Source organism: Abrus precatorius, unplaced genomic scaffold (genome assembly GCF_003935025.1).
Source record: "Abrus precatorius isolate BTA unplaced genomic scaffold, Abrus_2018 Scaffold9, whole genome shotgun sequence".
NCBI classification, from domain to species: Eukaryota; Viridiplantae; Streptophyta; class Magnoliopsida; order Fabales; family Fabaceae; genus Abrus; species Abrus precatorius.
Genome location: NW_020874439.1, coordinates 22134548 through 22153192, shown reverse-complemented (window position 1 = coordinate 22153192; position 18645 = coordinate 22134548). Strand labels below are relative to the sequence as shown.

General features: G+C 32.4%; 3 protein-coding genes across 7 annotated transcripts; 1 reads left to right on the top strand and 2 right to left on the bottom strand.

The window, feature by feature from the left end:
* Positions 1-1975: 1975 nt before the first annotated feature.
* On the top strand, positions 1976-5626 carry LOC113849473 (IAA-amino acid hydrolase ILR1-like 4). The gene is made up of 5 exons (XM_027479402.1): positions 1976-2430; positions 2787-2912; positions 3111-3425; positions 3875-4003; positions 4966-5626. The coding sequence occupies exons 1-5, from the start codon at positions 2077-2079 to the stop codon at positions 5374-5376; spliced, it is 1335 nt and encodes a 444-aa protein (XP_027335203.1). The 5' UTR covers positions 1976-2076; the 3' UTR covers positions 5377-5626.
* On the bottom strand, positions 5411-10222 carry LOC113849474 (glycosyltransferase BC10-like). Of its 2 annotated transcripts, XM_027479404.1 has the most exons (3): positions 8984-10109; positions 6930-7012; positions 5411-6848 (listed from the first exon to the last, which is right to left on the bottom strand). In XM_027479404.1, exons 1-3 carry the CDS (start codon positions 9485-9487, stop codon positions 6371-6373), a joined length of 1065 nt encoding a protein of 354 aa, XP_027335205.1. In that variant the 5' UTR covers positions 9488-10109; the 3' UTR covers positions 5411-6370. The 2 variants fall into 2 exon arrangements, with proteins under 2 accessions (XP_027335205.1, XP_027335204.1); XM_027479403.1 differs by having other exon boundaries at positions 5411-7012; positions 8984-10222.
* Positions 10223-12039: 1817 nt separating this feature from the next.
* LOC113850169 (ELF3-like protein 2) lies at positions 12040-16636 on the bottom strand. Of its 4 annotated transcripts, XM_027480574.1 has the most exons (6): positions 15520-16444; positions 15058-15165; positions 14625-14961; positions 14276-14534; positions 13334-13385; positions 12040-13250 (listed from the first exon to the last, which is right to left on the bottom strand). In XM_027480574.1, exons 1-6 carry the CDS (start codon positions 15733-15735, stop codon positions 12276-12278), a joined length of 1947 nt encoding a protein of 648 aa, XP_027336375.1. In that variant the 5' UTR covers positions 15736-16444; the 3' UTR covers positions 12040-12275. The 4 variants fall into 4 exon arrangements, with proteins under 4 accessions (XP_027336375.1, XP_027336374.1, XP_027336376.1 ...); XM_027480573.1 differs by having other exon boundaries at positions 12070-13250; positions 14276-14961; positions 15520-16636; XM_027480575.1 differs by lacking the exon at positions 15058-15165 and having other exon boundaries at positions 12070-13250; positions 14276-14624; positions 14691-14961; positions 15511-16437.
* Positions 16637-18645: the final 2009 nt, after the last annotated feature.

The window sequence follows — 18645 nt, the reverse complement described above, 5'->3', positions numbered from 1 at the left end:
TTTTTAATAAATATAATTTGATTATTTTATGCTTATATTTAATATTGGAAAGAGTGAAAGGAGCATAATAATATCATGCTTTTGCCAACATGTTAATTTGAATAAATAAGAAGGTAATTAGTATATTTCTCACCCTTAGCTTTGAAACATCCCAACTCACATGCTATTTCTTGGGAAATGGATATTCTCAATTAATGAGAGATATAATATGGTGAGTTCACTCGTAATTACTATTAAACGTGATAATAAAATATTACGACTAGACATATTAAATTTAGAAATTTATATTATTTGATAATTTTTTTTATAAATTATAAGACTGACTGATCAAACAGTTAATTTAAGAATAAATTAATTTTATAAAAAATTGAAATTAATAGATACATAATTATATTACCTTTTTAATATATTTTATGAATTTAAAATATAAATAAAGATTAAATTTTAAACAATACACTAAATTAAATTATTAAAAGATGTAACTTATACTTAATATTAACATGTTCTCACTCAAAAGATTATTTACTTATATAAACATGTGCATCGCGTGCCATGTGGCCACGCCTACCCATGTGATTTTATAAATTATAGAATAAAGTTTCAACATATTTGATTTTAGCATAGAAATCCTCTTTTGTTTTAAAATTCACAAGGAAGTACACAAATTTTGTTCTTGAACGCAACACTTCATTTATTTTTATCTAGTTTGATGGTTATTAAAAACACTAAAATATCATTATTAATGGCTAAAAATTATAAAATTTGTTAAATGAATATATAAGTTTTTACTAAAATTTATTATCTAATTTTATTTTCACTTATTCATTTAAAAAAAATAAATTGAACAATTTAATTCCCGTTAGAACGAGAGAATCTAAATTTAATATATTCTCAACATGTATATCGATTCTCTCACACAGTAGTCGATGAAAAAAATAAAAATAAAACAAAGACTTAACATTAATAAATGAAAAAGGTAAAAAATAAAAAACAACATATCTAATGTGATTTAAAAATAAAAATATAAAATAATTGTAAAAATTTTAATTATATTTCTAATTTTATATTAAATTTTATTTCTAAATTTTAATATCTTGTCAATGTTTATATTTTAATATTTAAAATAAATCTAATTTATTTGATAATTGATAAAAATATAATAAGATGTGTAATATTATTAGTTTATCTAAATTTATAAAGGAAAAATATTAAAATTCAAATATGAATAAAATAAATATTATATATTTTATTTATACAAATTTTTAAAGATTATATCAATTAATTATATATTATATTTATAAATTATTAAATTTTAATTTTAAAATTATAAAAATAAAATAAAATTAAGAGTAATTTATTTATAATTTAATTAAAATGTAAAAATATTAATGAATAAAATATATTAAATAATATAATAATATAATAATATAGGCACAATATAATTTTAATTTTAATACATTATCGACTAAGTAAAATACATAGATATTATTTTTATATAAATTATTATTGAGATCAAATTCATAATTAGATAAGAATGTCTTTACATTATTATATTTAAATTAAATTATATTTTAAGATTTTTATAATTTTTAAAGTAATATATGATTGTACATATAATAAAAATTAATAATAATAAATTTTATTTAAAATTAAAATATTTAACAATATCAATATATAAAATCATATTAATTTAAATTTTTTAATAAGAACTTGGTATATTTACTCATATTCTTATTATATATAATATTGCATAAATCTCAGATCTAAGAATTTTACTTATCAGAAATATACATACATCTTAAAAATATATTTCAAATAAAAAATTTGTAAAATTAATTTTAAAATTTCTAAATATTAAAAATCATCTATACAGATTAGAAAATTAAATTAGAAAGTCTTATTGTAAAAAGCATTTTTATTTTTTAAATATTAAAATTCATTTATAAAACATGAGTCGCATGTGGTGAAACAGGTTGAAGTGGGACATACCATTCTAAGAAAACAAAAACTATGTTGTTTGGTGTTTGAGACAGTACACTTTGTTCTTCTTCCTTTCATTCTCTCAAACGCCAAACTATGTTCTTGAAATGCTTCCATTTCTTCATCGTTCTACATTTCTTTGCAGTAACACCCATCTTCTCATCCACTGATTCTTCCTTCACCTCAACCCAACTCTCCATAAACTTTCTAGACATTGCCAAGAAGCCTGATGTTTTTGATTGGATGGTCAAAATCAGAAGGAAGATTCATGAGAATCCTGAACTAGGTTATAAGGAATTTGAGACTAGTAAACTGATCAGAGATGAATTGGATAAATTGGGAATCCCCTATAATCACTCGGTTGCAGTCACTGGTGTTATTGGCTTCATAGGGACAGGTAGCTCACCTTTTGTTGCCATAAGAGCTGATATGGATGCTCTTCCCATTCAGGTTTAGATAAATTCTATATATTATTCTCTGATATGATTTGCATATGCTTGAACTGGAGTTTTGATTTTTAAAAAATGTTAACTTGATCAATTTTCATTAAAAAATATATTTATTATATTTTCACATTTTCAGTGATATAAATATTTTTTTAAATAAAAATATAATATTTTTAAGTACTTAATTCAGGACTGAGGCTCATCATACCTCTTATTTATTTACGATCGGTTTTTTTTTTTTTTTTTGGGGTGGGGGGTGGGGTTAGGATAAGATAACAAGAGTTATGTTTTCCTTTCCTCAAGTTTTTAAATTTTTTGTCCTATATTCTATGGATTTGATGCTCTTGTATCTATCCTTAGGAAATGGTGGAGTGGGCGCACAAGAGTAAAGTACCTGAAAGGATGCATGCTTGTGGTCATGATGCTCATGTTACTATGCTTCTTGGTGCTGCAAAGATTCTCAAAGAGCATGAAAAAGAGATACAGGTTTTGCTGTTTTTTATTGCCTTCTTAATTTCCGTTTCTTTTCTGTGTAATGTAATGCTATGCTTTAAATAATTGCTGTTATATTCTAGTATACCAGGATACTCACTCATGTCTGCTACTTTTCTCTGGATTGTCTTGTTCTGTTGTCTTCATCATCTAATGGATACCTGATAAATCATTATTTTGTTGTCTAAATAGGGAACTGTTGTTCTTGTTTTCCAACCAGCAGAGGAAGGTAGTGCAGGGGCTAAGGAAATTTTAGATGCTGGAGCCTTAGCAAATGTTTCTGCTATCTTTGGATTACATGTGGCACCTAACGTTCCAGTAGGTGAAGTGGCCTCTAGGACTGGTATAATAATGGCAGGAAGTGGTTCATTTGAAGCAACAATAAGTGGAAAGGGAGGTCATGCAGCTATTCCTCAACATTCTATAGACCCTATTTTGGCAGCTTCTAATGTGATTATTAGCTTACAACACCTTGTTTCTCGCGAGGCTGATCCTCTAGACTCCCAGGTGATTGTGGTTTAAGACATAGTTCTGCTTTTTCCCTTGTGATCTAATCACTTACACTTATTTTATTGCTGAAATCGAGAAGTTTTTACAATGTTCTGAATCCATGGTTATGATAAAATTGCTAATTGCTAAGCATTCAGCTTGTCATTGGCATGTTCACTGAAATTGTATGTCGAAATCAGAAAGGACAAGAGGAAATGAAAGGAAATTATAAGCAGACCCTAAGATTGCAACCTATTAATGGAAGATTTTCACCTGCTTTGTTGCTTGAAATGAAGAACTTATTAGAGCTTTTACCCAGTTGATTTGGACGTGTGTACGTGTGTGTGGACACTTGTGTATGTGATAATTGCTATTATCTAAAGATATAAAAGGGTTGTCTCCTGAATGAATTTCCTTGTTTATGGTGATAATCTTCTGTGTCTTCCTTGCATAAATCATGTCCATAGGTTGTGACGGTTGCAAAGTTCCAAGGGGGTGGTGCATTCAATGTTATTCCAGATTATGTCACAATTGGTGGCACCTTCCGAGCTTTTTCTGGAAAAAGCTTTGAGCGACTAAAACAGCGCATTGAGCAGGTATGTCACATTAGAAGAATATATTCATTTTATATGCATAAACTGAAATTTTGTAATTAAGAATTCTTCTTTAATACACATCATCACCTCACAATAATCTGTTGTTTTCTTTCTTTTGGTTGTTAAACCCAATTGCTTGATTATGATTTTATTGGGTATTAGAGAGAATGTTACATGATGAATAACTGGTTAGTTTCCTATAAATGAAAATACTTATTTAAGTTATTAATAAGCTATACTGTATTTCATAGGTTCAATTATAAGCTTGTATAATTATAAGAGGAAGTTAAACACAACTCAAATGTCACATTTACATCATGTTTTGTATCTTAATCATTGTCATACAATAAACTAATCAACCTAACTGAAAGTAGATGCATAGATCGTTACACAAACTTGGGGAACTAAATTCTTGTAAGGTAGCTTTTCTTCATAGTGCACATAGATACTTAAAACCCCATCCTACTAAAATGGGGCCAAAATCTTCTAGATCCTCTTCCTTTTGTTGACATTTGACAAACTTATTGGTTTGTGCTGAGATGGTATCTAATATTGTGCCACTTTTGACTAGAAAAAAAAAAAACTGGCGCTGCTGTTTCCCTAATGCAATTAATTAAAAACCACTCCTACAATTTTCACGCTCCAAATATTGAATCTTAAGTGTGAGGGGGTATGAGATCCTTATCAACTACAAATATGACTAGAGTAGAGTTTATAAAGGTTAAGACAATCCTCATTGTATGAGATAGCTTTTAGAGTTGAGTCAAGTCAAAGCCCAAATCAAGAGTTTGAGGATGAAACTTTACACAACCATAAGAGTAAAATTGTGGTGCTGCCTTGTGGCTAGTAGGTCATGGGTTCTAATCCTGGAAAGAAGCTGTTTGTTTTAGATAAATACTTGCACTTATACTGTATTTGCCACTGCATTTGTGGTAGGGGCTAAGGCTATTTCATTTATACAGGTTATCATTGGTCAAGCTGCTGTGCAAAGGTGCAATGCAACTGTCAACTTCTTTGATGGAGAAAAACCATTCTATCCTCCAGCCGTAAATAACCCTGACTTGCACGAGCATTTTGGTAATGTTGCTAGGAGTTTGCTTGGAATCAATAAAGTTAATCTTGACATTCCACCAATCATGGGAGCTGAAGACTTTGCATTCTATCAAAAGGTCATTCCTGGTTACTTCGCCTTTCTTGGAGTGGAGAATGCTTCCCATGAACCGCTTCAGTCATTACACTCACCCTATCTCAGAATCAACGAAGATGGACTTCCTTATGGGGCTGCACTTCATGCATCATTTGCTGCTAGTTATCTTTTAAAACATCAGCATGACATAGCCGTGGTAGAGGGGAAATCTCATGATGAACTATAACTGATAATAAAAAGGGAACGTAGTCTTATTTCTTGTGACAAAGTGGGAATAATAAAGACAATGTGGCAGGAAAAACTTTTTATTATGCAAAATAAAAAAGGAAACTGAAAATTGAGTTATTTTGAATAAATGAAATTGATTATGGAAGAAATTATTTTTTGTTTTACTATTCTCATGTACTGTTTAATTACAAAAATACAATTATAATCATAGGATGCAAATATTTTACTTGGAAGTGAAGCTTTGAATCACTAAATTATGGACTTGTCTGTTTTATAATTAAAAAATTTATTCTGCACTCCAATAAAGGACACATGTTCCAATAAAAATATGTAATTCAGATTAATTTGTATGTGTATTTTAATTATGTTTAATAGTGTAAAATTAATTTTACGTAAACTAAATGGGTATTATAATTTTTTAAGCCCCCTCCCCCCTCAATTCTTAAGCACACCTAATATAAGCCAGCACATTAATTGTAACTACTAGTTATTTATTTTATGGTTTTAAGATATTTCAATATATTTGGCGATGTGCATAAAATATAAATATAGACAAATATTTTCCCAACTTTGAACTAAATCAAACATGCCATAAATATGGATCAGAGGGAAGAGCCAATTGAAAGAATCAAACTCCCCAAATGCCTAATGCCTCAAAATAATATCCAACTGTTGGTGATAGTGGATCATATAGTTCCCATAAAAGAAAAGGAAACTCTTAGTGGCAAGACATATTTCAAAAGGATATCTGAAACTAAAATATTTATTTAATTAAGAAGTAATCCAATAAAATATTAGTCAATAATTTGGCTACGACTTGTATAAAATGTGGTTTAGATTCAATGTCCTACACATCTAAACACTAGAGGAGCAACTCAAAATTTTCGCAGAACAAGGAGATGAACTGTACGACTATGATGGAGTTAGCTGATAGCTAACTAACACGCTCCAATCAGCTCCTTCAAAGATGCAGCCCAGATGCTAGGCATTTTTCAAATTCCTAGAACTTTAGGTGCTATATCTAAAAGAGGACCCAAAGCATTAGGTGCAAATTTTCTTGCAAATAAGAAGCAAAGGGAAGATGGCTGGTTATTATAAAGACATGTCTGATGTTGCAAAATTTTCTTGAAGAATTCTTCTTTGATGTCATCTTTCCCAAAGGTAGCTGGGTGAGCACCACCCCTTGACCAATCCACATAAGTAAGGCTCCTATTTGCCAAAAGACGAGGAGTATTAATGGTTAACATTGTCTGAAAATAGTGCTCATCAACATAGCATTTGTGTGGTGTGCAGAATTCTTTGAGCTTAGGATAGTAAGTGCTGTCTTCAACTATCCTGACCGCGAGTTCTCGATTAATTTCAAACCACTGAGATCCCTTACGCCAGTCACTCATGTTGATCTCAGGTGCCATGTTTTCGTCGTAGCGTCCTCTCCCATAAGGACCAGGTTCATCAAATGCACCCATAAAGCTGTACTTTGAACGTGATATGTAACGGTACACAATGCTGAAGTTCTGTAGAGGAATACAGGACTCAGATAGGAGGACAAACCATTCATTTGAGATATCAAGCAATGCATTAGCCAGAAGTCTTCTTTCAGCATCACACATACTCATCATTCCCCACTCTGCCACCTGCAAAGGAGACAAATAATCAGAAATCTCTAGAAAACAAAAACTATTCAACCTGAAAAGCAGTCACATTTTCAAAATTGAAAAACATGCACAATTTGAGGAGCATCTTAAGGAGTGGGAGTTTATATATCTCATCAAGCTGGTTTGGTTTTGAAGCATGTTCTCCCGATGAATTGCTGGATAATAAGAAAAACCATAGAATAGCACTATGAAGAAACAAATATTTTCAAGAAAACAAAGCCTGTGCCTTCCTTCAGCAATTGGTGTATTACATTTGAATGGGACTCCAATAACGAATGATAGATCATTACTACTCACTTTGTGCTAACACACTGCAAAATCAATAGTAATATTGCTTAGCTGCTTATTTCTATCTAGCACAACACGCCATGTACCTGATTGTGAATCACATCCCTTAGAATATGTGAACTTAAAACTCAAAGGTCAAATAACCCCTAAAACTAAGTATCATAGTCACAACCACTCCACCTGGAGCCCTAGCCATATATATCAGATGAGAAGGTAGTGATGATGGTTTCATTGTGGACGACCCATGAATCAGCTATTGCAGCTTCCTCCCCCTCTCCCCTGCCCCCCCCTCTCTCTCTCTCACACACACACACACAGACACACACACACAACCACAGAAATTCTCAAGTTCCAGCTCCCTGGTCCAATAGTTATCATATCATGAATTCCCAAACTTCCCTGCTTGTAATAATTTGCAAAACATCCAATTTCAGAAACATTTGTTTTATTTCCATTTTCCATCAATAAATACCTAGTCCATCCGTCAGTGTTATTTCTGCATTTCAATGTCCTCTTCTAAATTATTTGCTACGTAGGCTTTCAATTTCAAACGAAGTCTGATGATCTAAAAACTTCTTTCTATTATAATCTGTGTTAATGACTACATGCTATACTTTGTATAGACAAAATGCAGGCAGACTGAATCTATTGAAACAGTTTTCATTGAATATAATTTCAATTCATAAAAAAAAGTTACAACTACAATTTTTTAATAAATTGTATAAAACCTATTAAAACATGCAGATCTCTCCAAAAAAATGATACAATAATAGTCAGCACTCAGCACTCAGCACTCATAACCACAACTCAAAAAGTGTAGGAAAAATAAAACCTTCTAGAGGTGGTGAAAAATTACAAATGACAAAAAACTCTCCTCTTTTTTAACTAAGTATGAAAGCATAAATGAGCACTGTAAACTCAAAAACTAAATTCGTCCTTTATCACTTTTTAATTGCTACATGTTATAAATTTGTACAGAATCACAGAAATAACAGCCATAAATTTTGTGAAGGAAGTCAGTCGTCAAATTATCCCAGGAAAAATGACCACTTCTCTAGAACATATTATATGGATAGAAATAGCAAAATACAGCTGGAATGTTCTCCTTTCTAAGAAAAATCTATAGAATTGGTCAAAGCAAAGAAATTTCCCTTTTACCATGATATAATTCATATATGAATAACCAGGACTATGATTTTTATTTTCCAAATAGTATCTTATTCTAGCATAAGAAAACAACTCCTAGATCCACATGTTGGATTATATTGATCAACATTTTTTTGACATAAAAAAGCATGGGACCTAACCATTGAGATTTGTTACTGATCATATATGACACAAAGGAATGGGACCTAACCATCATTTAATATGGCCATAAATTAGTGCCCATCCCAAAACTCCATAATAAATATGGGTGGATGGGTTGAAATGCCATGCCAACAAATAAATGGTAATGCTATGGCCTAAAGCTCAAAATACAGAACTTTGATGAAAGACATGCCACAGCAGCACAACGAAGCATTTTCCCACTGCACAGGGTTGGCTACATGGATCAAACTATGCTTGGTGAAAGACAACCAATGAACAATTGAGCACATGACAATACATATCGATAATAAAACATTTAAAACCAAATTTACATAAAATAAAGCTCGCTTATACCTGGCTTGGGATCTGTCTATGATAAAAAACCGATGATGGCGAAAAATCAGCTATGTAAGATGGCAGCGAATGAATATAGATGGAATAAAGCTTCTCATGCTCTTTAAAGAACTTCTCCCAGAGTGGAGCCATTGGCAAGGGACCCTTGGTCAAGAACATGAAGGCAATCTTGGGAGTTCTTTTAAAAGGATAACTCTTGATCCTAGGAACAGAAGAAGCCCGCCAGAAGAGTTCAGCGTCGTTCATCGTATGCAGCAAACTGGATGGAGGCCTAGTCCAACTTTCTATGGTTGCTGGCTGCTCAAAGCAAGGCTTAAGCGTAGACTGTACCAAAGTCACATTATGAATACCGAAATGCCTAATCATGTACATGCTAAGAAACGAAGCACCCAATCCAATAACCAAAAAGAGCAAGAAAAACTGCAAAAGTCTCAAAGGGAAGGGCCTAGATGGACTTGTTCTTAACGCAGTAGGGTCCTTCCCATCCTCCAACCTCGAAAGCATGTTTTTTTTTTCTCTGCTCTCTTCCAATCAAACTTAGGATCTTGTAACTCCTGTGCCTTCACACATAATCAAATCTCACAAACACCTTATACGCATCAAAAACCTCACTTTTCACGTCAAAATCAGATCAAAACAAACGTGTCATACCATTCCACCACACGGGGCACCCTTCCTTCTTTGTAGAGAGAATTAATCACAACCCATCTCAAAAATAAGACCAAACCACCAAACAAAGGCCGAGATCACATCAAATAACGAGAGAAAATCAGCTCCCCACAAAACCAACCATGATCATATCATTGAAAAATCATAAATTTACGAACAAAATCAAAACTTCAGTTTCCTGTTTTCTGGGACGGCATGGAACAGTGGGTTAGAGAATGAAGAAAAACGTGACAATAAGCACAGAAGCGTGAGAACCTTATTACCATGATCCCATGTTAAAGGAAGTTATATACACAGTTCAATTAACGCCAAACAAAGACGTTAGAGGAACAAAGTGGTGGATCCCTTCACACTTTTCTCCCCTATTCTTGAATTGCGCCAGATTTCAATGGAAGTGGGAATTGTGTATCAAAGCAAGCTCTACGCTTTCATTCATCACTGTGTAGAAAACGTGCTAAGTGTTTTCTATTTTTAATTAATTTTTCACTTTTTGTGTTATTGGCTCTGAATAATTAAGGAAAGTGGAAACGGGTGCTCCCAGGGAAGAGAAAGTTCAAAAAACAGTAACATGGGACATTAGTGCTTTCAAACCTAATTATAAGTTTCTTGGATTTTTGTCTGTTGCTTTTTGAGTGTAAGCTGTTGTTGTCGTTTTGGGTTTGGTGGGTTCGGTTCGGCCCATACAGTTGCCGTTTGCTTTCACTTTTTACCCGTTTATGTGTGTGTGGTGTCGTGTAGGGGCACGTGTTGGCGTTTTCAGCTAGGCCGTTATGTCCTGCTGTTAGAGTTTTCTACCACCATATGCTGTGGTTGAAAATTCACCACCATACCCATACTGTTATTTAAGTGTTATTAGTATAATTATTAATAAATTTAAATTTTATTTTAATAAAATATTTATATTTGATGTTATGACATAATTTAAAAAATTTAATTTTGATTAGTAGAATAACCTTATTTGTTGTTTGCTCATTTGTTAACATGGTAGCATAAAAAGGATATAATAGAAGAACTAAATAAACATATAATGAAACAAAAGTAAGATACATTCTTAATTTTATTTTATATTTAATTTCTATAAGTTCCTTAGGGATGGAATGGAGCAGTTTCTAGAGAAAGTAAATTGTTGGAGGGTCAGTGTTTGATTTTCTTTTATTTTTTTGTCTTCTTTGGAGCATTTCCCCCAATCATATTGTTACAAGGTAGTATAATTGGAGGACCACCAAACTTTTTAAGTCCATTAAGTATTCTGCAGATTATTCTTTTACTTTCCTTCAACGTTTTGGTGGTGATGATGGCAACGTTCAATTTAAGATTCTTTGGTTAAAACGGCCAGAAAATGACTTGCTAGTTCATTAATTGATGCTTGAAATCTTACCTATGTAAGAGATGAAAATATTGTATGTTTTACTTATTTTCAATCACTTAACGTTTAAAATTTGTGTAAATTTGAAAACATTGAATATTCTTAATTTTGAATGTCATTTCGCTTTATTAATATTTTCATTTTATTTACTTATAATATTAAAAATATAAATATAATAAATTATTCAAACAAATTTCAAAATAATAATGAAATTAAAGATATAAATGAACTGAGTTATTCAAATTTATTATACCAAATTAAAATTTAAACTTTTTTTTTCAAATAAGTTATATTTCAGTTTATAAAATTAATATTACTAATTTGCTAAAATTAGTATATGTGCGTATTACTTAAGGGTTATAATTTTATTTAATGAATTTACGTAAATAATTTTATTTTATTTATTTTTTTCTTATATAAAAGCTATCAATTGATAATGATTTAATGTTTAATTAGTTTTTATTAATATAAATTGTTAGTATAAATATTTTGAGTTTGTAATAATAATCTATAGTATAACAAATAATTTTATTAGTACAAAACACTAATGTATATTATCAATTTACAAATATTAGTATAATATATTATTTGTTAGCATAAACCTTCAAATTCTTTACAAATAATTTTATTTTTGTTAGACAAGGTTTATATTAACAATTTATTCTATCACTTAAAATTTTTATGTGTTAATAAATTACAACCTTTTTTAGTGCATGTATGATATATTTTATTTTCTTATGTTATCTTTACTAATAAATATCTGATAAATGCTAACTTTATGAAGTTAAAAATAATTCAACAAAACCTTAATCGATAGTGTTTGTATGAGCATGAATGAGTGCGGGGTAGTGGTACCCAAAGAATCTTAAACAATGCCATCATCAGAATGAATGAGATATATCTAGAGAAAAAACTAATTTCATGTGAGTAAAATGAGAATACCTTAACTATGTAAGCTATAAGTTAAAGTCACTAATCACTTAAAAAATTAAAGAGAAAGTGCGAGTGGTCAGGACAATTGCAAATACGTTTCTTTTGTTTCCTTTCATCTCATGAATTTATTACAATCCTGCTTTAGCTTCACCCATGTGCTTTCTTCCTTGAAAGTCTTAAGAAATTATTACCAATTTTGTGGGGTATATTTATCAGACAAAAATGGTTATAGATACAATGTTAGAGAGTAAGGGTAGGTATATTGTCAAATTAGAATATTTCAAATCAATGGAAATGTCATGAGATAGACTAGTGAGTCACTAGTTACAAATGTTTCCTTTCTTCTTGTATTGACCTGAAAATCCGTGCAGCTGATTCTGATGTTGATTTTGGATTATGAGGCATAGCTTTGATCACTTTTGGCTGCTGTTCAACCTGTGTTTTACTATCTCCTGATGGCCAAAATGTTGGTGCCAACGGAAACAAAGGAAGCACATTTCCTTTCACCCTTTTGGATGGACTACTAGCTGTGCTTCTTTGCAATTCTTTATCTTTCAATGACTGATGAGTTGAAATGTTTCTTGACATGACTTGACTAGTTTGACTAGACATGTTAGATGAGCCTTGCCTTTGGTACAATATGGCAGAACTAACCTCTCCACATGAGTGGTGATTTTCAGGACCATTAGACTGCCCTATATGCTCAACAACGGAAGTTGATACAGAAGATGGATGCATGAATTGTGGTGGCAGGAATTGAGGTAAAGATGGACTAGAAAGGATTCCAAAGTTTTGGTGAGAACTTGGAGCATCTGAAACATCCTTGCTTCCTGGATTGAAGCTCATTGTACCATATATAGGAGCCATGAAACCTGCATTTGGAGGGCATGGCCCTATGATTGGCTTGTATACAAGACCTTCAGATGGGGACATGACAGGAACTAACCATTGGTTTCCTGGTGGTGGATAGACATAGCTTGGAGACTGTGTGGAATTTATATTTGGAGAGGCTATTGCAAAGTTTCCAAAATGATGACCATAATTTGATAGCTGATGTTCATGGCCTTTGCTTACATTGTTGACAAAAGGAATGGGAATCTTCCCAATTGCATTGTTCTTAGCATGCTCAATAGTGGAGGCCTTCTTAGACTTGTTGTCTAGTTTGACAACTGAGAATGGTTGTTCGCTCACAAATTCAGATTGTAATTTCTTTGGTGTGGATGTTTTTGGTGGTGGCTTGTTAGGTGTAACGTTACCTTCAAGTAGTATATGGGGTGACCCTGCAATTAGTCGTTGCACCTGCTTTTAAGAAATGATTTAGTTGCTTCTCATGCGAAATCTGAGTAAATAACATAATAGTCAACAATATCTGTGACAATTACCGTTATCAGTCTATGCAACTCAAACACTTGAATGATGAAGAGTCTCTGTTGACTGAATATAGCAATGTTAGTATCTGGTCCAAGTGGGAGCAAAAAACAAAAAACCTTTTTTAAAAAAAAAAGAGAGAATGGGTGAAATATCAGTACTTCAAGAAATAGTTACTCTATTGATGAATTGATATTGGGCATGATTGTTACAAGCCAATATACTCTATTTTTAGCTTTAAGGATAAGGCTACTTTAGTAAATATATGATTAGTTATGGTTTTTCAGGCTTTCCCTTAAGTTATTATTGTTACTTAGGCTTTTGTGTATTTTCAACGGAGGATGGTTAATTAATTAAGGACCTAAGATGTGTACTACTTGATCCCGAAGTTAGCGTAGTCCAGTGTAAGTGGTGCTTGGCTAGTTAGATAACAAAACTTAGTGAATGAAGGGACCATTTTCAAGGAATCCTTAGCCACAGCCCACAAAAAGGGTAGTGCATTTCTTTATCTTGGACATGATGTCTAGATCTTCTTTCTATTTCAATCTCATGAATCATCTACTATGATTTCATCACATTTTAAATTCACCTTCAAATAATCAGTCTGTTTGCCTGACGGGATAACTTCCCAATGTCACAAATCTTAAACCATCATTGTACAAAATTTCTCTAATTCCCATAAAAAGAAATCCCAAAACATCATTTAAGGTTTAAAATAGCATTGTTGAACCCATGTATATCTACAAATTGCTATAAAATTTTGCTGTATATATAAAGGTGAACAAAAAATAGAACGGATCACACTGAAAACTATGCACTAGAATTTCAGAAATTTATAGGGCTTATTGAAACGGTAACAAACTAAGCATGGTTCAGATGTAGACTTAAATAAGTAGTTCATCGAAAAGAGAGAAAGGCCAAATCATAAACACTTGTTGCTGGACAGAGAAACTTACTTGATGATAATCCTTCTAGCTTTCCAAAATTGCTTTTCACCTATAACTCCTACTACATTGTCTGGGGAAATATCCATACCCAACGTGCACTCTTCTTCATTCTCATCTTCCTTACCCTGGAAGCAGAACCTTCTACCAATTTCTAACTCACAAGAACTTTTGTGGACATCACTCACTGCTGGCTTCTCAATGTGATGGTCCCTTAAATTGATTTTGTTACCAAAAGTTGCATGCTCTTCATGTGTATGGACTCTGCTACCTTGCAGTGTTTTCAAGCTATCTATTGAAATACTTCTAATTTCTTCTTTCAAAGATCTATGCTCTTTATTAATTGATTTAGAAATTTTACCTTTGACCAATGAGATTAATGATGCATCTGTCATATCATCCAAACCATCTAATGGGTGAGGATGCCCTTCCTTCACTTTTGTGTGCTCACCTTGCAGCTGATTCTTCCTATATTTTGCTGCCTTCAGTTCTATGGCAGTTAATGAATTCGCTTTATTTATTGAACTTAGACTTCTATCTGAACATCTCAAATTACTGTGAGCAAGTTTGTCTTCATCTTTATCTTTTTGGATGATGCTACAGCGAGAATTTTTCTCAAGGGCAGAACCAGAAGTTAAGAAAGCATCCTCAACATCAAGTGTTTTTGGAGAATTCTTACTATTAATGGAATCATCTTGCTGAAACAAATTACATTTACCAGTAAGTAAATGACCATGAGCAAAAATTTAAATTTTGATAATTGTAGGTTTCATGGGTTATCGATCATGACTCACTGTCAATTTGGTTGAGTTAATCTTTCTGGAATTATAGGCTTGAATCTTCTCATCCCGAATAGAAGATGCATTGAAGGTGAATAATTGGATCCTTTGACTGCTATCGACCTGTAGTACAGTGCAATCATCACAATTAAAAATGGCTATGAAGGATGAACAGAAAATTTTCTATTTTCTTTTAGTGACAATGCTATGTAGCAGTTATAGCCGACTTCTAAGGGCATAAGATTATAAGGCTATTGTTGTTGACAATGTTATGTAGTAGTATCATGAATTCATGCAACTTAATGCCTTTATTCAACGTAATAGTTCCATCAAAAGTTAATAGTACTCTATATAGCTTATGAATCGGGTAAAGAGAGAAGAAAATAGAGTTCTGTTCCATCTATGAAAATAGTAAAAAAATAAGAGGATACAGGATATTATTAAAGGTAAAAATTTAAAGAAAGTTACTTGACTCACGTGGCTAGATGAAGTAGGAACTGTGCAGTTTCTGAGTGGGAGAGGAAACAAGGATGCTGATCCTGAGGCAAAACTTCTAGAAGGGATGCTAAGTTGTTCATAGAGTGCCATCTTATTCCTTGGGGGTGCTTTTGGCCCTCCTTTATCTGCATCTTTCACATGCAACCTAGGAAACATTGGGCTTAACTCTTTTCCCTCATCAATTCCTCCCCTCATCCTAGTCCTCCTTCTCTATACACTATCCACTCACAAAAGGTTCATATCTCTGCCAAATTTACCTAACATTATTCTCATTTCTTTCATAGAAAATTGCCAGTTGAACATGTGTTTTTCAGTAGAAAAAACCACTTCCGGAGTATCACAAACCCAAATCCTCACGACAGAAACAAGTTCTGATGGCACAATTTAGCCAAAAAAAGGTGGAAAACCCAACCCTGTCAAAATAAATCATTTAATTCTAGAGCTATTCATGGTGTAACACACAAAAAGATCAACCAGCTTCATAGAAACAGTTTTTCTGATTGTACATTATTAGCAAAAGGGAGGAAAACATGAGAAATGAGAGGAAAAAACAAAAATTCACAAGTTCCCGATCAAGTTCTCAAAAATTGAACAACTTTTTAGCTGAAAACCAAAGATAGTCAAACAACAAACCCAAGAATGAATTTACTTAAAAAAAATTCTTAAGAACCCAAATGAAAGTTAAGAGGTAAACAAGGACAACAAATAAAGGCTCATCACAGAACAGAAAACAACACTTAGAGAAAGAAAAAATATATATTAAAAAACAAGTTTGAAGGACGATAGATTGAATAGGAACACAAGGCCACCATGAAACCACGAGGCCACCATCAATTTTCGTTCTTTCTTTTAAAAAAAGTGATAGCAAACTAGCTAAAGGGTAATATGGGGTAGTAGTAAGGACCCCACAAACGTGAAATATCCAAATATCTAGAGAATTGAAAGTGTTGGCCTTTGAGTTGAGAGAGCAGCAACACCTGCATTGTGAGTGACCCTACCATGTTTTTGAATTGAAAAAGGAGAATGAGGGAAAGACTATAAGAGGAGGGAGAGTAACATGGCATATTCAATATTGATGATTGGAGATAGATGCAGTGACCGAGTCTCTCTTTTCTCATGCACTTTGTTTTGGCTTTGGCGAAGTGCAAGGCAAAACCAAAGGGTAAGGTGCGTGCATGTTTAATGCTTACCACATGTTACATTTGCCTAATCTTTCACGAAAAATCCGTTAAAAATCGTGTTTCCTCGTATTCTAGGTTTTAACACAACTGTCATCACTTCTATTCCTATATGCTATCTCCTACCGTGCATGCCACTCTCCAACCGGGTCACCCTTGTAACGTGCGTTTTCTCACAATCGCTTGTTCCTCGCGTGGGTGAAAAACTCGGTCTTCTCCAACATGACCTCCTTGAGGAAACGAAGACTGTGGTTGATTTTGTTTAAACTTTCTATTTTTTACTAACACGTGATTAATTTGGTTAAGATAATCAGCATGCAGTTTTAATAAATATTTGGTGTGAAACACGTGAGAATTTCTTTGCTTAGGTGGCAGATAGACACTTTGCGTTCATCTAGACCCTAAGTAAGCACTATGTAACCAAATGTATACCAATTTTGTTTTAATTTTTTTTATTATGTTTTTTCCCTACCAGCCTTTATAAAAGGCTGATAGGGATAATAATCAAAGGGCTGAATTTGTATCTTAGTCCATAGTAATCTTGCTTTATTAAATCTTGGCTCACGAAGGTGATGGAAAATGCGAACGCTGGATTAATAAATTCATTCTTCTTATGATAAAAAAAATAAGGACTAACCAAAAATTTTCAGAAAGAATTATACTTTTCTTAAGTTTTTTAAAGCCAATGCATGTTTTTGGTTTTTGGGGTAAAACAATGGATATGTTTGCAAAAATTTTATTTTTATTGTACGCAATACATATTTACCAACCTCTTTAATTTGAACTAAAGCAGATCACCACACTTCCTTTTTCTTTTATTCCTTTTTTATCTTTTTCAGTTCTAACTGTAAAAAAAAATAAAAAAATCATATGAAACCTTTTCAATTTCTTTTTTTCATTTTTTGGGTCGAAAGTTACTTTTTGCTTAAAAATTCATCAGAAATTGTATGGCCTGATGACTTGAATTACTAGACTAGAAGACGGGCTGAATCAGGTGATTTTGAAGGACACAGTAAAATTATAGGACCGAAGGATACAAGCCCAAAGGAAAATTTTAGGTCTGAGAAGCCCAAATGCTGCAGTCCATGCACTAGCTTGGGTGAACTTTTTGGTCCGAAATGATTTTTGTATTTGGGTTTTGTAATCCATACACAATAACCCTAGGCTGGTCTTTTTCTTTGGAGGCAGGCATTGCCATGGTCTAGTGCTATTGTCATCATGTTGATTTCAATGTAAAATTTAAAGTATACTTTTTATGGGAATTAAAAAGTTTTCAGTTGCGAATATTATTAACTCAAAATTAGTTTTTGAATAAAAAATAACGTTCTATTATATAACTAGTTTTTAATTTAATATTTTATAATTTTTTGTTATTAATAATGTATACTATATTATACATTTTCATCATGAATTGGACTCAACACCTTATTTTGCCAAGCCTTGGATTCTAAGATCCGATGTTTGGCTTAACTCCTTCGATTTTCTTGTAAATTATTAGTTAATTCTGGTAAAAAAAATTGCATTTATAGATGTTAGTGAGACTTTGGGCATGAAAATACTAGTTTTGAAATGTAAAAGAAAAGGGTATCATGTTGAGTTTGGCTGCTTTTACACTAGTTATATATAGTAATGATTTAGATCCCTTTTGAATATGCCAGCTTATATAGTTAAGATTGAAAACCTCTGTTGCTACACCCCCTTTTAGTTCTAATTCCTCCACTCTTGGTTTCGATCTTCTTATAGATATCCACCAAATCTTCCAATTAGTCATTATATTGAGATGACATGCAATTTACAGAAGATTCAAACAAACGTGCTAATCACACGCACAAAAAAAGAAAGAAAAAGATTCACATAAGAAGAATGCTAACAACACTAAATCTATAATGATTTTACTGAACTAATAAGGGTATAATTTGTGGAGCCC